Source organism: Anas platyrhynchos, chromosome 8, assembly GCF_047663525.1.
Source record: "Anas platyrhynchos isolate ZD024472 breed Pekin duck chromosome 8, IASCAAS_PekinDuck_T2T, whole genome shotgun sequence".
NCBI lineage: Eukaryota > Metazoa > Chordata > Aves > Anseriformes > Anatidae > Anas > Anas platyrhynchos.
Window position 1 is genome coordinate 22,613,005 of NC_092594.1, and position 24,836 is coordinate 22,637,840.

At 43.1% G+C, this 24,836-nt stretch overlaps 1 protein-coding gene across 3 annotated transcripts; it reads right to left on the bottom strand.

Moving 5' to 3' along the window:
• Nucleotides 1-1,205: 1,205 nt before the first annotated feature.
• Nucleotides 1,206-24,832, bottom strand: RNF2 (ring finger protein 2). Of its 3 annotated transcripts, none has more exons than XM_027463662.3 (7): nucleotides 24,706-24,832; nucleotides 8,001-8,089; nucleotides 7,492-7,652; nucleotides 6,310-6,525; nucleotides 5,312-5,584; nucleotides 4,015-4,186; nucleotides 1,206-3,552 (listed from the first exon to the last, which is right to left on the bottom strand). In XM_027463662.3, exons 2-7 carry the CDS (start codon nucleotides 8,085-8,087, stop codon nucleotides 3,451-3,453), a joined length of 1,011 nt encoding a protein of 336 aa, XP_027319463.1. In that variant the 5' UTR covers nucleotides 8,088-8,089; nucleotides 24,706-24,832; the 3' UTR covers nucleotides 1,206-3,450. The 3 variants fall into 3 exon arrangements, with proteins under 3 accessions (XP_027319463.1, XP_027319462.1, XP_005030806.1); XM_027463661.3 differs by lacking the exon at nucleotides 24,706-24,832 and adding an exon at nucleotides 24,404-24,580; XM_005030749.6 differs by lacking the exon at nucleotides 24,706-24,832 and adding an exon at nucleotides 20,803-20,824.
• Nucleotides 24,833-24,836: the final 4 nt, after the last annotated feature.

The following is a 24,836-nucleotide window of genomic DNA, read 5'->3' on the forward strand; positions in this document are numbered from 1 at the left end:
GCAAGGTCTTCAACATCATTTCATTTGATGACTCTTCAACATTCCTCTAACCTTTCAAGTTCAAGGGAAACCAGTGGTCTGCAAAAATAAATACATGTGTAGGGAACTAAAATTCAGCTGTTTGTAATGAGCTTTAGAAAGCTCAGTATCATTAAAGTCCCATCATTCACAACATGCTGTATTAATGCTCTTCAGTATTCTGGAAGAGTAAAGGTGATTCCTCAGTTACCTTTGTGTTGCATCACACATTCAGGGCTGCTACTGTATTATCTCAAGCATAGGCTTTTTTGCTGAAAATGTTTTCAGAAACTGGTTTGATGTTCATCCAAACTATGAAGAAATACATGTTTGAAATGCAGCAGAATAGCTGCATGCAAGCTCTCGAGCATTCTCTGGGTCTTTCCAGTTCAGCTGAGATTGAGGACAACTTTAATGGAGATAAATTTCTTCTGAGGCAGCTTTGAAAATAGGTGTCAGCACAGCAAGCAGCCTGAGTACAGCCTGAAAGGGACCTCCCTCTTCCCCTGCCAGAGAGCAGTTAAGCTCAGGACATCCCAGTATACCATACCTTTAGTATATACAAGAATTTTGTCTTCAACTTTTTAACCAGAAAAATGCAATCTGAGTTGTTTTATAGTTGTGTGTAATAAGTAGAGTTATTACAATTATATATAACAACATCAGTATGAGGACAAGAACATAGATTTTTATTTTTTTTTTTTTTTTTTAAGATAACGTACCTCAACCTACGTGATTTGTTAGAGCTATCCTATAGGTACTATTTCTGTGGTGTTCTCTGTTGAACCTTCTCAGTCTACAACTAAACACAGCCAAAGTTGTTGCATTGAGTACTGTGGAAATCCTTGCGCTTCTCAGGATGCAGACCTCTGCGACAGGTTGTGGAAAAGTGATGGAAGAGCTGTTAGCCTTTACTTGCCACGCACACGTGCTCCACATCACCTCTATTTCTCATTCACGGTGTGCGATGTGCACGGGAGTTCAGCTGGTTTCAGTGGACTGTAACACTGCTGAAGGCCAAACTCGAATCGCATTCTGCTAGCCAGGATCAATGTGTGGAGGTCAGCTACATCTATTCAACCTTCCCTCTGGAAAATCCCATGTACAGTAGCACTAACCCCTCACACAACCAAAAATTAGTTAAACATTTTGTTTTTAAGAGGAAGCAGCATTGGAATTTCCATTAGTTCATTTATAACTTTTGCTTTTATTGTTAATTTATGAGAATTTCAGTGTGATTGTAATTGGATACTAGTGCTTACCCGTACCTAACACACATCATGTGCTTAAAGTAACATGGCTTAAAAAGATGGAATAGTAAAGTCATTTTGAAAATAAAATAGTTTATAGCACTAATGAGTCACAGTGCAATCAATGGTTTAATCAAACAACTACATTATATATAATATTTAAAGAACATAAATATTCAGTAAATTCACTACAACATGAACATGAAAAATAAAAGCTTCACATTCCCCTATACTTTAAGAACTGGGGACAAAGTGACAGACGGTTCCTAAACAGACTGCTCAGCTTCACGAACACCTCTCTTGCTTAAGGGACTGGACATTACCTTAGCTATCACAATGGGCAGGTATGCTGCAACTAAACTAGACATTTCCCCGTAAATTTTAAAGCATTTATAATCACAACACCCCCAGCCCCCTTGGATTATATTCCATGGACATGCACTAATAGTCTATACAATGCAACACTTCACCAGAAAGGAATGAGTAAAGTATTTAATTAAAAACTAACCCCCTGTGATCTGGGGCCTGAAAACTTCAGTTTCATTGTCAAGAAGAAACAGGTATTTCCAGTCAGAAAAAATAATTATTCAAAGAAGCCTGTGTAGTTTTCACATGGGGATAAAGCTGAACTATGACAGCAGTCAGAACAGACACGTATTTACAAGTGCTAAGCTTGAAAGACAGAAGGAATGGAAGGGTAGTTCCTTCCTGAGAGTCCCCGAGCAGTTGGATACTTACATACCACATGCCAAGAGCTCAGTCTAACTACATACAAGACAAAAGAGCAATACAACATGGGTACAGGTATATTGCTTCTCACCTATTACAGCAACTCTTTTGCCTCTAGCTTCAGATGCAAGCACATGAAGGCTTCATCAGCAAGTCTTCCAGCAATGGGAATCTCATGGTAACGCATTTCCCCTCAGCCAGGATGCTAATAGGTACAGCAGCCCCCATGAAGTGACAGCAAGGTCCAGTGCCAGGGAAGAGGAGCTTAACATGCACATGAACAGCAGCTACTGGACTTCACACAACAGTCTACTGCCAAGTTTTAAAACTTGAACCTAAATTTAAGACACTAAACGGTAAACTTTGTCAAGTACTAACATTTTCTTCCAAAGTGCTATGCCACATTTGTTAAAGCTATGGCGCAAAAAAAAAAAAAAAGTAATCTTAGAGCAGCTTATGGTTGAAGTCCTCCCTACTCAAACTGAAGCCTAGATAAGCTCACAGCTGGGGTGGCAAGAATTCTATAAAGCAAAAGTATTTTGATCGTGCATTTTGTCAGCGTGCTAGAATTTAGAGGATTTATGTTGAAAAGAAGTTTTCAAGACAGTTCTTTACAGAACACTGATACATTCACAATAAAAATCTGTTATAACAGGGAACAGAGTAGGGCTGTAAAACTTCCAGATTTCATTTAATTAAGCTTGTGAGAACAGGATCATCACTGCAACAAGGGCCAGGTGGGAAACTGCACTGTGAATCAAGACTGGGATGTTCTACACAGGGAAGGGCTCTGGGTTTGCTTTTTTCTGGTTTTGTTTGAACTATATGTTAGAAAGCAGATCAATCTCCCAAATCACCTTGCACTGAAGCCCAGTAAACAGCAAGGTTTTAAAGTGTCTGTTTTCTCACTATAGCTGTATTTGCTCACAAGAAATTGTCTGAATAACAAGTGTTTCCTCAGTAATCTGATCACCTCTAGCTGCAAGACCATCAGAAATCAATTCTCTACTATCTTTTATATGGATAACCATTAGCAAATTACAACATTTAACACATTCCTTGGCATATGTTACTATTGAATAGACTTACTTAGCCATCCAATGCTCAATACTTCACAGAGGCTACTGTAACTGTGTCAAATGTATTAGAAATCCAGATTTACCTGGACAAAATTAAGACATTCCAAACTGGAACACTCGTTCAGTTATCATGCATCGGGAACAAAAAAGCATGTCAAACACTGGAATGCACTGGAGAAGGTTATTTAGTCTCTTAGAGAAAAAAAAAGTCTAAATTAAATACAACCAAGAATACTGTCTAATCATATTAATAAGTATACTGAGAGAGCCTGAAGGCATCGCATGTATTGTCCATGAAGATAACAGTGGTGCCTGCTCTTAATATTGAAGAAGTCAGCTATAAAAACAGTCCCATCTCAGTTTTCCAGCACAGCTTATTTATGTTCCTTTGTTGGTGCATAGTACAGTTCCATGGGTTTGTTCACTTTCCAGTACTTCTCACTGACCAGTTCCAAGGAGAACGACCCATTTAAAACCTGGAAGAGAACACCAGAACAGAAAAGAGAAGACCTGATAGCTTGCACGCATAGTATGGTATCACTAGAAGACTGCTTACATTAGAGCAGCGCGCTGACTTAAAGAAGTCACTGATGAGGTGGAACAAGTTACGGCTAAACACTCTGTGTCAAAAAAACAGCAACGCAAGCTATTTTGGACCCCTAGCTATCTCACTAAAATAGTGCTGGAAAACTGTTTTGCTAATTATATACAAAGTGAATATAATTGTAAATTAAGTCAATTTCAGGTTTCCTGTGTCTGTAAACAAAGAGCTTTGTTTATATACACTTTCCTACAAAGCAAACTATCTGAATAAGCAACCTGGTGCTATGAATTTTATCCCTAGGTCAACTCAGGAGAAGTCCAACTGCATGTATTTTAATCAAATCTTTATCAAAAATGTACTGATACTCAGTATAATTCTTAGAAATTCTACTTACAGTGAACTGCCCATTGGCAGTAGCTATGTAAATGGTATACTGCTTCTCACTGGCCGTGTCAAGGTTCATCTGGTTTGACTCTCCCTTGCTACGAAGCTCTTCCAGAGCCAATCTCACAGCTAGGTACTTGGACAGGTGATCAACGGTGGCGTTGCCTGAGGTCTTGATGTATCTGCACCAGCAACCACAAAGTTAATCAGACACTCGTATTATCAGTATGGGAAAAAGACATCTGGAACACTCGCAAATGGTAAGCATCAAGTGTGAAAAGGCCTTTAAAGACAGTTCACAAGTAAGAGCACTAATTGCTTTCACTGGAGACATGCATGCAGCTTACCAAATAACATTATTCCAAACAGTCCTTACATCTTTTTGACAATCCTCCCATAGGCCTTGAGCTCTTTGTAAAGCTCAAATAGTGCTGTCCTGTCATCTGCTTGAAATGAAAAGCCTACTAGCAGGCTGCTAAGGGTTTTTGAGAACTGCTCACAACTGCTGAAATCTGCACATAGATGCAGTCTGACCTGCCCAGACATGAATCCATAAGGTGTGAGAGCAACACCGCTCTCTGCACCTCTGCTCCTTGTACAAGGTACTCTTCCTTACTGCCTCTTTATCAATTCCTCTTTAATTCTTTATACAAGAATTAAAGTCTGACACAAATGCTGCAGAGGCCTCTCCCAAAAGCTTTGTTTTCTCTTTGCCTTTCAGAACAACCCCCAAAACTCCCTTGCAATTCCAAACCAAAAAGAAAAGCTGGCTGAAGCTTATAATATAATTTTAGACACCACAAAGAAATGTCTCATCAGAAGAAAAAGACAGGAAGAGATCTGAGGAAACTCCACAAGACTACTCATTGCTCTGATCCAAAATTTGCAGTCTGTGCTCACACTGGATCATAAAAAAAAAAAAAAAGTCAGGTAAAGCTTCTAGTCTACAAATCATGCTGACACAAAGCTGCTCCAAAAACTGCTGGCACTTATGCAAAGTTTGTTTATTCCCAAATAACCTTACAAGAAGTAAATATTATACCATTATCCCAGTATCTACTGTGAACTGCTAGAAACCCTTAAAACCACCTTTATCTCTGATCAAAAGCTTAAAACAGATTGCTACTGTAACACTGTTTTTGATAGTAGTCGAGCAGTACCATCAACCACATGTGCATATAGTTAAAAAGGAGGTGGTAATGACTGAAGCAAATTAGTTTTAAGAAGCCCCAAAAAGCGATAGACAAGAAAACAAAAGTGACAGAAGATAACACTAGAGTACACGAAAAGGAATAGAAGACATTTACCTTGTCTGTGCACTGTCATCGTTCTCCATGAGGGTAGGATGAGGCCTGAAGACTAATTCTATTTCACTAGCACCATCCATTACAGGGTCTATGGCCACAGTTGTGTTGTTATTGTCCAGTTCTAGCCCAGAATCATCTGATGTTTTGGTCCTCTTATTGCTAGGCCCTGCTTCCTGATTGCTGTGTGTTGATGCATTGCTGCAGTGTGAACTGTCACCATTATCTTCTGCTCCACTGCCATTCTCAATCTGCTGTTTCTTGCCCCTCTGTAACCTGATGTAAGTATGTAGAAATGAAGCTAATCTGCACTCGGAACTCACCCAATACACAGGCCCAGCCTACTCATGCAGCTCCTCCCTCTCCCCATCTCAGTCATGCCAGAAGTTAGACATGGGCAACATACTGCAAAGCATATACATGCACAAGCACTAAACATTTCTGAGACAGTTTAAAAACAGAAATTAAATCATTCTTATATAAAGATAACCACATACAAGACTTTGGATTTTTCCCTATCCCTCAAGCATATTTTAGGCATGTTTTAAGATTGTTTTTAAACGTCACTCAGTTTTCACGCTTCACTACAACAACGTCTGGGGTCTCCTTCCCAGCTAATTCTCAAGTTTAAATGCACACATGCAATTCCAAGACTGTGTAAACACCACACATTCCAGTATTGGGAGGTAAGCTGCACTAATACCTTCATCCTGGCATTACATGCATTTTTTCACACGTAATAGCAATACTGGTACAGGATTTATTGCATTAGTCTACTATTAAAGACACAATGTGTGATTTCATAGAACAGCATCTAGCTGCCACAGATGTTACAGAGAGCAATACAAAGTTCTCTCTTCATAGAGAACTGTTAAAAGTTATTTTAGCAGCCTTCAGAGGAGAGGAATCTCTTGCTACACAGGGAGCAAGGAGAAGAGGTGGTGCACTCCTGGCATTAAGGCAGACAGACTGACATGAGGACAAACTACGCCATTGCGTACCTGTTCATAGCCTGAATCTTTAATCCTTCCTCAATGCTGTGACTTAAAGCTTGCTGGTTATTGTGTTTGCTGATTCTTGCTAGCACTCTCTCCTGATGAGCTTCATATTCATCACGGCTTGGATAAATTTTACTGATGAGAGCATCAAAATTGGGATCTGGTCGCAGTGATCGTTTTGACACTAGCTTCTTACGACAAGTGGGACATTCTTTGTTGCTAGACATGAGGAAAGAGAGAAAGCAATACTAAGTCTATGGCAATAACAGAAGCCTGCCCCAATGCCACATTTCTTAGACTCAGGGTTTACAGTAAGTCTGGAAGAGGGCTTCTATCTTTTGACAGATCAAGTAATTCAAAATATTTAAACAAAATAAACCACGCATCTCCTTGCTTCAATTTTTAAAGTGTGTTTACTTAGAATGTGTTTAAGCAAACTGTATTTAGACTGAAGAATTCAGAAGTTCTATGCTGCAAATCGTTTCTTCCCTTAACCCTCTGCCTGGATTCTCCCCTAGAAGAGATGCATTTTGCATGAAGTTATATCAAAGGCATGGTCTTTCAGAGGACTCTGAAAGAATGTAACAGGAGGATGAAACCAAGGTTGAGGAACCCATTCTGAAGTTCAAGCACTAATTACTGGGAAAACTAAAACAGAGTCTTATCCTTCCTACCCTTTGGTCTCATTTAACCAAAGGTTCGCGTTAGGTTTGTGTGGTTTCTTTTTTCCCCGTCTAAAAGGAAGAGGCCTCAATAATGGAAATGCAGACTGTCTTGAGGACAGTTTTGTTTCTCTCTAATAACAAAAGTATTTTTCCTAACCACTCATCAGAATTTCCACAAGCATAGCAAATTAAGTGTGTCCTCTGAAGATGGAAATAGATACATAAATCACTGGCTACGTTGCTGTTGATTACTTCAGAATGCTATTGCTTTTTGAGAAAATATGAACTTGTAATTGAGTATACAAGAGAAATGATTTTCCATATCTGCAGAAAGCCTGATCTGGTCTGCCACAGGTAGCTGAACACAAGGAAATGAAATATGAAAGGTGTGCTACCCGTTCAGAAACGTGCAGTGCACAGGCACATAACTCTTACTCATCAACACCCAAGATTTACAGGATTCTTGACCATATTTTCATCTGAAGCAGAATCCCTTTTCCTTGTAATGATATTTTCATACCCGCTCCTGAGGGCTGTAATGATACAGTCAGCACAGAAACGATGCAAACACTCTTTTGTCGTCATGGTGTTTTTTAACATATCCAAACAAATGGGACACATCAGTTCACTGTGCAGGCTCCTGGGTGACACCACTATCTCCAAGCCATCAGTGATTGCTTCCTAGCATAAAATAAAGTAAAAGTTCTTTAATGAAATTTAGTGACTTTCTCACAGAGATTGCATGTTTTACTCTTTTACATTCAAAAAGACAAAACAAGAGACATACACAGCCACACCAAGCACGCACACCCCTATTGCTAAAGGAATGAAAAAGATAAAGATCAAACATCAGTATAGTTTTCTAATATTATGAGAGAGGAGGAGTTTTGGGTGGAGTTTTTAAAAATATGCTGTCAATTAAAACAGGCAGTTAGCACTCTTAAAGGAAAATCTTAAACGTCAAGCTGTAACAGGTTTAAAATGAAGAACAAGCCCTGCCATGAAGGCCAGCTCTTCAGCATGTATTACCTGAGGTGTCCTTTGCAACTCGTACAAACTGAGCTCCCAAGTTTTGCTTAAGGGCTGTGTTCCGTTGGTCTGCACAGCTTGAGACATGGCTGGGAACAGAAAAAACACATTGCATGGTGAGGTGCACCTGACTCCAAGAGCAGCTCTTCCTCTCCCAAGCAGACTTTCTTCCAGGGTCCCTTCAGACCCAGCAGCCCAAGTGCCAACAAAGCAGAAATACAGTGGGAATGCATCCTGCTAGCAGACTGCTTGGCGTTGGACACAGATAACCCCATGCACTGCATCAAAACCAAAGGAGTTACTCAGCCATGAACACTTCCCAAGTATCAGTTCAGGTCGTTAAAACAGAAGTGACATGGACCTGAAGGCCATGAAGTTTGGGCTCTGTGGTGTGAACGTTTTGCATAGCAGGTGGCGTTTGCAGCTTTCCAGAGACCTGTGCTCACACATGCGTAGGGATCAAACAGATTCAGCTCCTAACCAGTGGAAGGTCAAAATCATGCAACCACATAGGAAAACAGCTGAACACGTTCATTGGAAGCAGCCTATAATACCTCTCTTTCTTCCCGGACACACATCCCTAAGGTTTCCCAATCCAATTCAGAGAAAACTGAATGTTTCCCCCTAGATTCTGGGATTGCTGCTAAGAGATGAAGCAAAACTAATACACATGTTGATTGCACCCATGCCAAAGGAAGTCAGGTTAAAACGACAGTAAATTATATTTCCAAACAGAATATATTTTCATGTTGGAGAGGGGACAGTCATCCCTGTCTCTCTAAAAATGCCTGACTTACATCAGGAAAGCTTATCCTAGATTGTGTTGTATATTTGGAAAAAAAAAAATAAAAAATGTAAGAGGCAAGATTGTAGTAGCTGACATTTCTACTAGGTGGAGAAAATAGAAGTGATTTCTTCCCAGATCACTCTCTCTCTCTCTAATATATATATTAGAGAGAAATATATATATATATTTCTTCATATATATATAATCTGTTTTTATTTTCAGACCCTTCAAATTGGCAGCCAAATACAGATTCTATTTGCACCCACCAGCTATGTTATAATCTAGTCCCAAATTCATTGAGTTCTACATGAGTCAACCTCTCAAGAGAGCACGGTTACTTTATAAGCTTTAATTAATTGTTAAGGGGAGAGCAAGAAAAGCAGTGCAACGAAGATTATTGCATCTATTCTTCTTCAGGACCAGAGATTAGATTTCCCACCTTATTAAAAAAAAAAAAAAAAAAAAAACACACAAGGAAAAAAGCCTGACAACAAGTAGACATGGTCATTATGTCTAGTAAGTAACAAGGGTCTGAAGGTGTTAAAAAAAAGAAAAAAAGGAGATGACAGACTTCCAACTCCAGTTTTTACTGTATATCCCATGCCCTAAAAATTCAGTTTTCTTGTCACAAGAGACACGTTGCTCCACAGTGATCATGTGGAGAGCAACAGCAAGTACCCAAGCTAGCAGGGAGAAGCCACCACGACCCCGCTGCAGACTGTCAGCTCCACACCTGCCAAGCACTGCACCATCCTGTCTGGGTATTTTCCTTAAAATACTCTTGAGATATGAATTTAAATTATGGTATTAAGTAACACAGCTCAACAACGACGCAATGTTGAAAAGTGTGCCAGTAGAAAATAAAGGAAATATTTCTCTGCAACCTAATTTTCACTATTTTTGGAGTAATTCCAGGTATACAAGAAGTCAGGTCCTTCAGACAAGGATTTCTGTTGCGTGTTATCAGTCAGTTGTTCTAACAGAGATCCAACATTATTATTCTGTGTTTGCATTGAATTAAGCACTCTTGAGTGCTTTTGGAGCTGAGATATTTAATTAACTATCATCTCAACTACTGAAATGTATGAAGCGGCTAAGCACTCACACCCCTCCCAAAATCTGCTCAAGCACACAATCAGACTGCAGCAGAGTAAGACACATAAGAGATCTTGGACTTCCTGGGACTTAGCAGAAAGCCTGCTTCCAGCGTTATGCAGCTCCACCACTGTAAGGAGCTTACTGAAATGGCCCATGGCAGACATCACCACGTGCAGGTACCATCCTGCCTCAATGTGCATGCTCACGCTAACACAACAGCAGCTGTTCTGGTGCCAGACAGCCAGCAAAACCCTCAGCCCAGAGAACAAGCATATGAGCATCATCCGTTGTATGGCAGCACTGCAACACACCAGAGGCTGCACTACAGAAGACATGGTACAAGCGTCACGATAAATAATTGATTAGCTTTCTTTTAAAGGCTTCTAATTTGAGATGTAAAGTGCTTAATTCTCACCCTGAGGTCTGCAGTGATAGCACTTTCAGACTTGAAGAGGAAAACCACTGGCCTTAAAGCTAGCTGAAAGTGAGAGAGAGCCACACGCTCCTCTTGGTCACCAGCAAACACCTCCGTTGTCACCACTGCATACAAAGTCAAAATCAGAGGAACACTGGAAATGTGGTCAGTTCAAACAGGCTGAAAAGCAAAATCAGCCAACAATCACATCACGCTATATGGAGTTTTTCATGTTTGATGAACAGAGGAGCTTCCTTAGCAGTTTTCCTGCTTCCATACTTTTTATAATCCATTTCCAGATATGTACTGGGCCTGAAAAATGCATGCAAATGAGGTTTAACTTCTTTCCCCAATAACATTGTTAGACACCAGCTGTGAGAAGAAATGTGATGCAATCTAAAATCTAACACAGCAGTATCAACAACTGGCACCAAAGTCAAGGATCATCAAGGATCAAACTCCACATTCTGACCTAAAATTGCACTGACCACGTAATAGCCATCATCAAGTAGCAGCCTCCAAATCATCTCTGAAGTGATGGCCCCAGGTTATGCTCATTGCTGACTCATCTCCTCTCCTCACTTTGGGAAGGGAGGTAGGAAAAACCTCTCCATTAGCTGACTTTCAAGGCAAACATTATAACCAAGCAGGAGGAGCCTGCACCTGCCTCTGGCCGTTGGGCTTGGCAGCAAGTAGTCGGACAGCTACACTGACACCTGCTTTAACCAAGCGAGCACTGTACCAGCAGTCATTTTGACAGCACATCCCAAACAGCATTGCCCAGTTTATGCTCTAGTGTCATTTAACATGCTGCTCTCCAGGAGACAAGGCTTGTGACCAGGCATGTCTGCCCTGCACTCCGCTGCTCTTGTGGCTCTCGTGCTGGCTGTGCAGCTGAGTGGCTGCAGACAGACCATCTCGGGCTCTCCTCACCTGGCACAGAGGTGAGTCCCTCAGAAAGGCTCCTTCTGGCTGTTCTGATGGTGCCAAGGTGTTCACAGCCTCAGCGGCAGCGCAGACATCACTCCTCAGTTTGGCTTCCTTTTAAGGCAGCCCACCTCCATTGGGATTTGATGCAGCAACAAAACTAAAAGAAATCAACTGGTCTGGTCTGCACCAGTCAGGATCCTTCCTAAAGCTACAAAGCCAAGAGAAAAGGCTTTGGCAAGCCAAAGAAAGTTCACTTTTGTGTTGACACTTTGTAGAGAGTGAAAAACAAAGCAGAAAGTTTCTAGAGAGAAGGAACAGACTTTCTATTAACTGTTGCTGGCAAGGAGAGAAAAGATACAAAATAAATATAAAACTCATGTTTATTCATCAGTCTGGACATTTATTTCACTGAAACCTCAACCTGTTAAGATCAATCAGATCTTTGCTGACAAAATTCGCTGTCCATCTGCATCCCTTTCAGCCTTTTTTTTTATATTAAGTCTTAGAGAACAATGCTTGTGTTCATTTTTCCAACCCAAAATATTAAGCAGATTTCATCACAATATCTACTTCAGTTTTCAGCTATTCAATATTTCAGATCTTTTCCACTTTATCAGCAAGGAAGATGGGATCTTAGAGGTCATGTGCTGGGAACACAGTGCAGACAGAAACCCCCTGCAAAACTTTTTTTCCACCATTAGTTTTTGAAAAAAAACCTAACACATCACGACTTTCTACTTTTTATCATTTTTTACCTTTGTGACTTTTCTGCTCCCTCTGGCTACAAGAGGAAAGCAACCAGCTACATGACAATGGGGCACTACAAAGGGGAGAAGCCCAGCCTGGTAGGCAGATCAAACACCTTTCTCACTTCCACAGGTGCCAGTTGTGTGATTTGTGCCATAGCCAGAGGGCTGCTCTTGCCAGCCACTCAAAGAAAACATGGGATTACAAGGACACCTACAATCTTTCTGACTGACTCACTCTACAGGTGCAGGAATACTCCAAGGCACAAGTTTTGCAATTACGGAGCATGCACACCTGCCACTATCAAAGCTGGAGACACCCAAAAGACATGAGAAAACCATGAGAACTACAAACGCTATAAATCTCCTTGGGTTTGATTTCCTGTCACCCTCCTGTTCCTAACAGCATTTGGAAAAATGAAAACAAGTTAAGATCCAGTAAATATCATTCCATTTTGTCATAAAGTTTGCCTAGTTGCTTCATGTCTTTTACAGAAGCAAACTGGAAGATAAGTCAGGGAGATTGATGAACATTACAGTACATTTTAATTCATCTGTACCCAAAGGGTTTCTCCATTCCCTACGTTGCCATAGCATTAAAAACAAAACAAACCCCACCTGTGCTATTCTGAATGTGTTTCAAAAAGTTTCTGTTGATTTTCTGCAACCAGGCTCAACCTCTGAGTTGAATGGCTCCCTTACCAGAGCCAGAAGAGGAGCCTGGCAGTGCCAGCAAAAAGCACCGCATCACTTCATCTGAATGACTACTTAAGCCTGGTGTCCTTGGAAAAAGGGGCTTATGCAATCTCCCTCTTTGCGCTCACCCCTTTTCAGACTATTTTCCACAACTAATTTGAAGACAAGTGACTGGGGCTTAAAAACAGAACAAGTCTTGGTCCTGCAGTATTGAAAACCAGGCAGAGAATTACAGCAAAAAGTACAGAAAATTCACCACAACATGAGAAATCCATCCGAAAAGCCACTCAGTCATCTCCTGCCTGCTTACTGAGCAGACTATTTGTGCCAGAAAATCATTACTGAAAGCTATCACTTAGAAACAACTCCAGTAGAGCAACATCCTTGCTTGCCACACACACACATTGAACAAGCTCCTAGACTGAAATACACTTAATTATTTGCTCAAACATGGTCGTGAGTCACAGTAGGTCAGACATTCAGGTATCCCATTCCTGAAACTGCCCAGCACAAACAAAATCCAACTGGCAAAACATGCATTTCAGACAACTCGGAGCTGCCACCAGACATGCTGTTCTGGCCACGAGGGAGCCAAAGGGCTCACCGGCAAGTCCTTGCCCTTATTTCTCAAACTGCCAACGTTTCTCATTTGTGAGAATTTAGGAATACATTGGCTGCTGCTTGGAACTAACCTTGGCACTGGTCCTGCTTGAAGCAAGGACGGAGGCACTTGCTACAGGACGACATTCAGATTCCCTCCAAGGCTGAGCCTTCCCTGAAACACGTACCAGTGCTTATTTTAGTCCAAGCAGAGGTTGGAAAGCAACTGCACACGTGGTCACTCTGGCACGCCTCGAGGTGTGAGAAGGGGTGAAAGTACCAAGCAGCCAGAGCCACAATCCACAGAGCCATCTCCAGTGTGACCACAGCAGTGCCAGCTGCTACTTACACAAACCTGTGCATTCTTTTTGAAAACTTTCATCAGCAAACACTTTTGAGGGTGGGGGGGGAAAATACATCAAGCTCTTTTAAATAAATATACACATAGTAGTATTAAACATGTTAAAAAATCCACTAATTTCTGTTCCAAACATCAGAAGTTAAATATTTAGACTTAAAATAGTAAGAGACTCAGACAACTTTTCAGCATGCCAAGTTCAACAGCATTTTCAACTCTTCTGATTTTAATTTTTTTTTTTTTCAGCAAGGATTATATATATACACATATTTAAATAAAGAAGTATCATTGTCCAGTTGCTTTACAAGCTTAATGGATTTAGAATTTTACATTTTACTCTTTCTGATTCTGTAACTAGTATTAGAGACAAATTGCCTGTTTGGACAAAGTATTCTATGTAAGAAGTTCATTTGTTTATTTTCTTTTTTTGTTTGTTTGTTTTTACTTCCTGGCTAGGAGCTTGATTTGAAAAAATAATTTTATATATATATATACACACACACACACATATATTTCTGGAAAGACACACTATTTGACAGAATTAATCTTCTCTAGAGTTCACTGCCAGCTCAGGTTGCTTTACATTCAGCTGTAATCTAGGACAACTACAACTAGTCCTTGAGTACAATCCAGTACAGATCAGTACAACACAGAACAAAAATCTGATTTTAAGTACGATTTGAGGTATAGAAGTGTTTATTCTTTTCTGAAGTGCCTCCCCCCCCCACCATCTCTCGATCTCAAAATCCCTAGGAGACAGCCAAATCGGGCTCTGGCCTGGAGCTCATTTTGTTCCCAGCTCTGAAATTAACTGCTTGATGATCCTGAACAAGTATGTCACCGCATTCATCTGTGCCCCCTCTTCCTCTTCTGCTTGTTTATTCACATTGTCACCACTCCTGCAAGTGTCTCTCCTAATGTGTATATTGCATGCACTGTAATTCTGTGCTGAACTCCAAACGGGATAAGCTTAAGAGAGGAACGTCTTACTGAAGTATGCTTAGTTCATTCAGCTATCAGTCCTTGTCCTCTCGATACCAAGCTTCAGTGTCACAACCTCCCTTACTGGGAAGGCTGCAACTTCTTTCTAGTTGCAAACTGCATTCAATACTATAGCAGCTACATGTACTCTCATCTTCTCTTGACGCAATCAGCCCCTCCACTCCCCTCATGAGGTAGCTGCAGGCCACCATGAGGCCTCCCCTCAGCCTGCTCTGCTTTGGGCTGAACAAACCAAGGGACCTCAGCTGCTCCTCACACGTCTTCCCCTCTAGACCCTTCACTATCTTCATAGCCCTCCTTTGGACACTAACAGCTCTATGTCACGTTGTGGCACCCAAAGCTGCACCCAGTGCTTGAGGTGAGGCCGCCCCAGGCAGAGCAGAGCAGAGCACCCCTCCCTCAGCCAGACGGCAGGGCCGTGCCTGAGGCAGTCCAGGGCATGGTCGGCCCTTTGGCTGCCAGAGCCCGCTGCTGGCTCATGATCAGCTCGACATTGACCAGAACCCCCAGATCCCTTTCTGTAGGGCTGCTCTCCTGCCTCTTGTCCCACATCCGTATGTACAGCTGGGGCTGCCTGGATAAACTCCACTGGACGTGATTCTGAATGATCTGACCTAACTGGCCCTGCTTTCAGCGGGAGGCTGTCTTAGATGGCCTCTGGAGGTCCCTTCCAACCCACATTCTGCCATTTATACAGTGAGACTTATCTCACCACCAGAGAAATTCACACATCATTTCTTGTACAGAATGTGCCACAGGCAGGAGAAGCAGAGGACAGGTGCCGCCAGTCACACACTGCCCTCCGAGAGCTGAGGAAAGCCGCAGCCAGGGCCTCTCCCGCCCCATCCTGCCTCACCTGCCTTCCACAAGGAAACCCAGCAGTACCAGAAGGCTCTCCTGGGACTACACTGCTTCCACACAGCTCAAACTGAGGGGTTACACTTCTCATAAAACCAGCAACGTGGGCACTGAGCCTTCAGATGCTGATATACTATAGAAAATAACCACCGAGTCTTCTAAACACTGGCATTTCCTCTGCAAACACGATAAAAGTGCAATTTTAAGCAAAAGAGCACTTTCCTTAAATACTTGCTGAGACCCTGGGGAATAAATCCGCAGTAATACTTACATTGAGGGATTTTTGTCTAACATGAAGAATAAGCCCTAAACCACCACATAAATGTTTTCCAAGAATAGTTTCTCTCCCCGTACGTACATTTAATCTGGACAACAGCATGCAAAAGCACCTTGGTTTTTGGCAGAAGCAGCCCTCTCCTTGAGAGCTTATGGTATCTGCCAGAATTTCAACCTGTAACTGGTAGAACAGAGCTGTAAATGGTGATGGATCAGTAGTTAATCATGAGGAACAGAATTTGAAAAAACAAAAACAGACACATACAGATTACAAAATGAATGTTATCAAATGAACAGTTTTAGCTATCAGACAACACCTAAAAATATTATTCACAGACTAATTTCAGAATTATTACCAGACACTATCAATTAATACTCTGCAGTACTGTAAGTGAGCTCCTTTGAAAATGCCTAAGACATTGAAAAATGAGTGGTTAGCAAAACTTACACAAAGCTACTGTTTAAAAAAAAAAAAAAAAAAAAAAACTTTTGTAGACATTAACTAGAATTCTATCATCTGCAAAGCACAGAGCCAATTAAAACACTATTAAAGATGCCAAATTAATGCTAACTATTAAGCTGAAACTTCAAATAGTAATTACATGCTCAAGAAGTCAGATCTAATAACAAATAACAAGTACTTATACCATGCTTTCCACCCTTCAGATACACCAGCTTGCAAACAAGCATATCTTTGCACTCTACTTGGGGGACAGAAATGCTGGATTAGAAAAAAGCAAGGAAGAAGAGAAGCTATAGCTCATTTTTATATGCTCCATGAAAGCAGCACACCAGTAATGCAATGGGCAACAGCACTGCCGGGAAATAAGAAAGCAAACAGATTTTTGTCAGACCATCATCCTTGGATCCTGAACTGGATTTCAGCCACTTGTGTTAAAGCCACCTTACAGCCCTGCCCAGCTCCTCTGCTCTTCCACCTCCCTTCGAACCAAGACAATGTCAGTCCAGAACAAAACCTCACCACCTCCACTGCACATCCCACTGCTGCCCCTACACCCCACCCCAGACAACTGAATGACAGCACAAAGCCCACAGTTACAAGTGTTCAAAGGCAGGTGATAAAACCTGCCTCAGTAAAGCTACCAGCCTCTAGGCACTCACATAGTTAAACGCTCTCCTTGGTGTCACTGTTTCCAAAATTCATTTTTAAGGGGTTCTGCAAGTCACTGTTCAGGAACAAATCTGAAAACCTCCCCACTCCTTTTTTTGAGCTAAACAAAAAATAAAGAAGCTAAGTGTGAATAGAAATGCATTAGAATGAAAAAATGGCTGGGATTACCCAGAGGCCACACATTACCATCCATAATCATGTATATTAACGCAAGCAATCTGACTCGGTACACATTCCAGCCAATGCTTGGTGCGATGAAACAACTGGATGGCAGCCTACCCTTTCATTACTTTAAATCATTCCAGTTTCAGCTACACTTGAAGGATAGCGTGATACATGCTGAGAAATAAACACACACAGTGTGACAACCATCCTGACAATCCCATTTTAACAATGCTTGCATCTGGTTCCTTGCCATCCTGTTTTCTTAATTTATTTACAGAAGTAAATTAAAAGATCAACATTCAAGTGTTTTCATCCATTGCATCAATCATGCCCCACCGTAACTGAGAAAATATAAATAAAATAAATACCACATTTTACTGTCAGATGGGTACATCCAGCTCCCATTGATGTTAGATAGCAGTCAGCTGATACAATGAAGTTACTATTATAATAAAATGAATTGTACATACACGAGTGTCAGACATTCCCCACAATCAAGGTTTTGCTTAATTCTACATTCAAAATACAAAACCAGCCCGTTCTGTACGGAAAATATATCATATTCTCCTTTTATTTATAACACAGTGGGGAAACAATACATTTTCTAAGCAGTTTGAAGTATACATTTCTACAGTTTGCTTGAAAGAAAGCACATGATCTTTAAGACATTTTCTCAGATTCTCTCAGTTGCCACTTAAAATTGAACCTGGATTTCTCAAAATGCAAAGTTCATTGGAATTTACTGGAAAGGTCACCCTAGAAAGATTCATACTTTTTCCTCTTACCCCTTACTTTCAATAATAAAGTCTTAATTAGGAAGAGATTGGACCACATAGGAAGTTGTTTTATGGCACTGAACATGTTTAGGGAAGCTACATTAATTCCCAAAGCATTATGAAGCTCTACATTGTTAGATGGTTGTACTGAAAAAAAGTTCGTCAGTCTGTGCAGTGAATCTAGCAGACACTTCATTTCTGCTGCACAGCACTGCTAGCCAAGAGAAAAAAACAAAACAGTTATATAATTCATTCAAGACCCCACACTCAAAAATGTACCAAAGCAGCTGGTATAGCCAAAGAATGCACAGGCACAGCTCAGCAGCACTGCAGAACCTTTCCCAATATAACTGTTGCCCACAGTCACACTAGTTCTGAATTTTTACTTTTCTGGATAACTAGTCCCAAACCTCCGTTCTCCCATGACCTGCCCCATACAGTCAGTAAGCATTTCTCTTTAATATTAATACAAAATCCCTAAACACCCAATACTGTCACTATGAAACCTGTAGCAGGTTCCCTGGCAGATGACAGGATCCAGTAGCTTGCTAGCGCATGATCTCTCACTGCTTCTTCACTGTATTTATTCTCCTACAGAAGGACATGATTTGCCTGGTGCCTTAAGACACGGCATCTTCCAGTTAATTGCCATTCACAATTTACTGGCACTGAAGTGAATTGATCCACGGAGTTTAGCAGCATCCAATCCGGCCATCAAGCTGCTCATCCTGGCCTTGGCAAACATTTGTGCTATGACCTCATACAAACCATCTGCTGCACACATTTACACCTATGGAATAACCTGGTGAACCTAATGCTGGTAGAAGTGACCACAAATGAGACGATCCTCCTACATTAGATACCAGGAGTGTCAAAAAAGTTGTAACACGTTAGTGTTTTGGTCATTCTCAAGGCTGCTTAATCACACAGCCTTAGGAACAGCCACACACTTTTGAGCATGACAGAAGTGTATGGTTTTAAGTTGATGCTTCTGTGTTTCCAGCAGTAGAGTAAAATCAAGTATAGGCACTGGACAGCTGTATGAGAGTAACGCCCATAGATGACACTCAAATTCCAATTTATTCTGATGGGTTCTGTATTCCCTGCCAAGGGCATCAGCAGCCATTTCTGCTGCCTCCCAGATCACTGCATTATTGGTCATAACCAAAATCCTCATTGTTAATGTTACTCAGTTCTGCTTCACACCCTCCTGACCTTCTCTGAGGTACAAACACTGCAGCACACACGATCACCACCCCATTTCCAGAGAACTCTCTCTGCAGCACATCAGTTGCCCCCAGGTAGTCCAGAACTCACAGGGACACCCATCTTCCCCTGGCTGCCATACCTACAAATGCTAACACACATCACATTTCAAAGCCAGGCTACTCTAAACTAAAAGGCTGTGGGATTTTGTTTGTTTGCTCGTTTAGTTTTAAATATTAGAGGGATTAAGTAAAAAATTTTTCAATTTTCAGAAGAAAAAAACAAAAAAACAACAACAAACCCAACATTGCCCACTGTTCTAAAACAGCAGGTAGTAAGATTATTTTAATCGTTACAGCTAAAACAAACTGGCACTTACCCTCCACAGACCATCTGTATCTTGTCCAAAGTGAGTACTACAATTCTGCTGGGAGTGCAAATGAAGCTGTTGCAGGAACAGTACCTGTTCACTGCTGACGTGGGCCAATAAATCAGACAAGAATTCGACACCAAAAACATCGTATATGCCAAAGACTTTTGCCAACAATTGATATAAAAAAAATTGATATAAAAGAAAAATAGCCACGACCAACTTAGCCCCATGAAGTAACACTATTAAGTAGAACTCTGGGAGGTGGAGTAGAGTTACCACTTTCTCTGTTATCTGTTAAGTTTTATGCAGTTTCTCATATTATCAAGCATGCTACTGTATATAGTGCCTATGGCTGCCCACATGAGCTTCAAAAATGAAGTTCTTATTCTACGGTTGATTTTATCTCTAAGAGCCTTCAAAATTAACAGCTGGCTGTAAAGGAGAAAGGCCAAGTGAATCTTTCCCTGCCTAGAATTAATTTCAGTGCTGTATCAGATCAGAACAAGAGGGATAAAGGATTGAAAGAAAACAAAAGTGAACTTTCAAACTCTGGAGAAGTTGAATCTGTCACAGAAACTAAATGAATACAGACAGGAATGATGCACACTGCCTTAGGGTCAGACTTGTTTCCTCCCCTTGACTAAGTGCATCACCTAAACATGATGTACAAGCAGGACTATGGATAGAGTAAATCTTTGCAATAAAAGCACTCCATTACTTTCACACCAAAGCAGTGAAAAGAATGTGTATTATGATTTATGGTTATAGTGTTGTGTAACTCGCAGTCCACAGTAAAAGACAAGCTTTACATGCATGTGATTGTGTGAAAACACCGCACACCCTGCTATCGTGGAGCACACCCCCTAGCCACAGAATTATGCTTCAGAGCCAGCGCTTTCATTCTTACACTGGCTTCTAAGCCACACAGTGCTGCTGGCACATTTTTTGAGGCTAACCAACTTCTTGCTAACTCCCCGAAATAACAGCTGAAGAAGATGAGAATTGACCACCCCATTCACTAAAGAATAAGTCTGATGATTTCAATAACACTGTCATTAGCCTTTTAGCTTGCAGTACATTTTAAAAGAAATCCTATGAACATACTTACACAAACAAAGCTTTCTGCCTCGATAAGCTCAGCAGCAAAGGGAAGGTCTCTAGAACACTTTTTTTTTTTTTTTTAACAGTTGGAAGCACAGCAATATGCAGTCCTTGACTGATGAGTACGCTGAAAGAAAACCCTTTTACAGCTAGTCACACCAGGAGGAAAAAAAACCACAAAACTCAGCTGTTTTCTGCCCAATAGGTGACCCCAGTTCAGATGGCGGCAGTAACTGAACTGCAGCCCTCAGACTGTGCAGATTTAGCACAGCGCTGCGCTCACCCAGAGGGAAACTCCTGCCAGAGCTCCAAGGTTCCTTCCCGACAGCTGTGGGGGCATCAGGCGCTGTCAACACCAAGACCTGCAGACACGAGGGGAACCTTTAAATGGCATTAATAACCAGGATCTGTTACCTCCAGGCTACATTTGTTAGAGGACCCCAGGGGTTCTACCTCCTGCTCATTCCCACTGCTGCTGCCCCAGACTTCGGACGCCCCTCAGGGTCGAGGGGGAGCAGCTCGGTCACCAGCAGAGTGTAGAGGCTGGACTCACACAGGGAGCTGCCGCACCACCCCAAAGTGCTGTGCTTTAGAAGCCAGCATAGATCTGCTCCCACATCTACTGGGCAGCCACCGTGGTTTGGTTTTTAAACTCCATCAGCAGAAAACACAAAAAGCCTGCACACCCATTTCTTGGATTAGCAGTCTGCTTTGTTACACTGCTGCAGCATCCAAGGTGCTTCTCAGAAGCCTCTAAGAAACACCGTGCAGCCTCAAGCTGACAGGTGAGCACATCTCAGTCAGGTGTCCTGCTCTTGCCGAGCCACTGGGATCACATCAAGCCAGCCACTTTGTTATCCTTCTCTTCTGCATGCAAGATACCTACTGTCCGCCACATTTATCAATATAAAGGGCAGCAAGTAGCAGTTTTCCAATGTGTATAGATTGTGGGAGAAGTGTTGAGAGTATCATGTCAAGAGAGATGCTTGTTTTTCCAATTTTTCCAGGGATATATTCGCTAGCTACAAAAAGTTCTCACCCATTTGTGATCTGGTGAGACCGCAAGTAACAGCGATCTCCTTTTATTAGTAGGAACAAAAGTTGGCTTCCTTTACCTGGCTATTAATGAACAGAAAATAAACACAAAATCAGAGAGACAAAAGGAAAGACCCCAGGAATCTTACACACGACTGACTCAACACCTCCAACAAATACACAGAAACAAAGCTGTTAGGTGAGCGTGCAGCTTTCCTCTAAAGCTGTGTGACAGCTGACAACAACTTGCATCTGTCTCAAATAAAACTCTGTATTTTACAAACAGTATGACAGGAGCAATACTTACACAGTTTAAAGCCAGGAATCATCCCAAATAGTTTAATTTCATCCCTGAGAGGTGAAGAGTAAAGAGTGGATTAGGTTTTTAATTAGTTAGCAGAACACTGCTGCTAGCTCCCAGCTGTTTGCAGGCCAGCTCCATGATCCAGAAGGGGGGGAAGGCGGACCGGGATAATTCCTAAAATACTTCTCCACTGCAACAAGTCCAAACAGCTCCATAATACTGAACTCTGCTCATTCCTCAGAAAATTAAGAATTTAAGGTCAGCTTCAGAGGCCAGTTATTTTCACCACCAAACAGAACCCAATTTAGGCTCAGCAACATCCCTTGTCCAATCTCTTTCCTCTGTTTGCATCATTACTAAACTGCTGTTCCAGTCAGTAAAAATAGGTATAGGGTATTTAAGTATTACTCTGATATTTTCTTCATGCACATCCTTTAAATTGGTGCTTCACTAAGAACGCATCCAGCGCTGCTTTTAGGAAAAAAACAACTGAACTGTTGCAGGCTCATGCCTCATTTTTGAGGTTCCCTTTTCCCCACAACATTTTTTGCCTCATGTTCTTTTTATTCAGCAAGACAAAGAGAAAATTAAAGGAAGTAGAAGAAATTCACATACCCTGACATCTATTGCACATTTTAAACTGACAACTGTGCTACAGGTGCCAGTCTTATTTCTAGTTCCTGATAAAACAGCCCTGAAGATGCCAGAATTCTGCTCTTGTCACCCAAGATGCCCAGTTGAGTCTTTCCACTCCACATATTATCATACACCAATCCTAAAACACACAGCGCCATTGATAATGGCAGCCCCATGCAATTCATCTCACTGGTGCTCACGCTGTACAACATGCCAGGCGGTGCTCTCCTTGGTGGCTGCAGCAGTGCTGGTGTTTCAAAGCTGCAATGCCAAAGGTCAAAATCGTAGCCACCAAAGAAGTTAAAAATCGCCTCCAAGGCAAAATTCATGTCCCACTGTTATTATGAGGCTGAATGAGGCATTTATTAAACATGATAAACCGTAACTCACAGAGCCAATAACCTCTAAAGAAGTTCTAAGTTTATTTAAATCTCATCACCGAAGCGTGACAGAGCCACAAAGCTTGCTACCTGAAAGCACGGATAATGCTAATGTCTGTCCAGTGAAAATTCCTCCCATCTCCAAACAACTGGCATCGCTAATCCTTCAAATCATGGTATTTTTAAACATTAAAGGTACCGCTTATCGATACCTGCTGCTCTCAAAGGGAGTGCCTCTGTCTTAGCTGACAATCTGAATGCCAGCTCTGAGCTTGACATGATGTAGAAAAATGTCAAATTATCTCATTACAAAAGTTTCTACTGCAAACATAGATGAATGCAAATGAGAGTACACTCCTATAACAAATCAAGTCTTTGTCACTGAATGAGTGACACATTTGATTAAAGAACTTCCCCCATGCAAAAATGATTTCACTCGCACACCAATCATATTTTTTTCATATGCAAGCGATTTCCTTTAATCCTTAAAAGCCTGCGTGCAATGTGTAGTTATTGCACAGACGAAGCTATAGCCACTTCCAAACAGGGCTGGATTACGGTTTATCTGCCTGGAAATCATCTTTCTCCACCAGTTATGGTCTGGATTTCTAGGCAGTTACTTAGGCACTTGATCTGGTTATTTTCCACAGCAGAGGATCAGGAAAGCAAACAGCTTAACCAAAATCCCCCAAAGAAGAGCACCGCTTAGAGCGTATGCTCCATGCACGCAGCGGGATGGGGCCGATGGAGGCAAACGACTCCGAAGGGGCAGCTACCGCCGAGCGCCGAGTTGGCGAGAAACAGGTGCCACAGTGGGGCTGCGGGCAGCGGGCGGAGACGCGCCCATGGCGCCTTCCTGCCCTGCCGCCCCACGGCATTCCCGGGGAGCTGCCAGGTGCTGCTCGCGTCGCTCCGCCAGCGGCCGTGCCCGGTGGGCGCCGCGCTCCGGCTTCGGGAGAGACAAAAGACCGGCGGGGAGGACACACGCAGCGCACCCCATCTTTGAGCGGCGAGGGTTCATAAACTAGCAGCAAAGGCTCGTGACTCCGCTAACCGGCTCCCTCCCGCTCAAGAAGGCGTCGGGCAGTGCCCCCTCAGGGCTGGGGTCACAGCAGCCCTCGGGGTCACAGCACCCCAGCCTCATCGGGGGGCGGCCGCGGCCCCAGTCACCCCTCCGGCCCCGGGAGGGCTGGGGACGGCCGTGGGGGGGGGGGGGCGCAGCCCCAGGCTCGTTCCGCAGCCCCCGCGGGAACGGCTCCGGGACCCCCATTTTACCTCAGGAGAGGGCGGTGGGGAAGGAAGAGCCCGACCCCCAGCCCCCCCACACCGCTCCCCGCCGAGCGCCCGCCGCGGGACCCCCGGCTCGAGTCGCCCCCCAGACAGGACCCAGCCCCGCGGCTGAGGGCTCGGGCACCGCTGCCGGCACCAGGCGCCCCTCCGCAGCCCCACTAGGGGGAGAGACCCAGCGGCGGCCGTGGCTGCCCTGGTGGCGGCCCCAACCCCGGCCCCAATCCCCGCCCTGCGCTCACCGCCCGCCGCGCTCCCGTCGCCCTCTCTCGCCGGCGAAGCCGCCGCAGCCCCCAGCAGCACAATATGGCGAGCAGGAGCCTCCGCAATGGAGCTCGGGAAATAGAGGGGAGTTACATATTCATGGCCGGGGCTGGGCAGGGGTAGCGCGGATGGGGCTGCCGACACCGAGCCGCGCAGCGCCCGCCTCCCCTCGGCGCGGCGGCCGCTGGCTCCTTCCCCGCGCCTCGGCGGCGGCCGCCCGGCCCCAGCTGCCCGTAGCAGCCGCTCCCAGAGGGCGCCCGCCGTCCCCGCCCTCCCTTACCTCAGCCCGCAGCCCTCCCGCCCTGCAGCCGTGCGAAGCCCCGGGGGCTTCCCCCACCGCGAGTGGGGCGCGGGGCCGGGCTGCTGCCACCCCCTCAGCAGCTGGGACGGGGGCAGCCGGGCGCCGAGGGA

Coding starts and splice junctions, on each gene's coding strand:
- RNF2 (XM_027463662.3), bottom strand. CDS start 8,087: ATGTCTCAAGCTGTGCAGACCAACGGAACACAGCCCTTAAGCAAAACT. Junction 6,526..7,491: donor ATTACAGCCCTCAGGAGCGG/GTATGAAAATAT, acceptor CCTCATGTCTAG/CAACAAAGAATGTCCCACTT. Junction 3,553..4,014: donor CTGCCAATGGGCAGTTCACT/GTAAGTAGAATT, acceptor GTTCTCTTCCAG/GTTTTAAATGGGTCGTTCTC.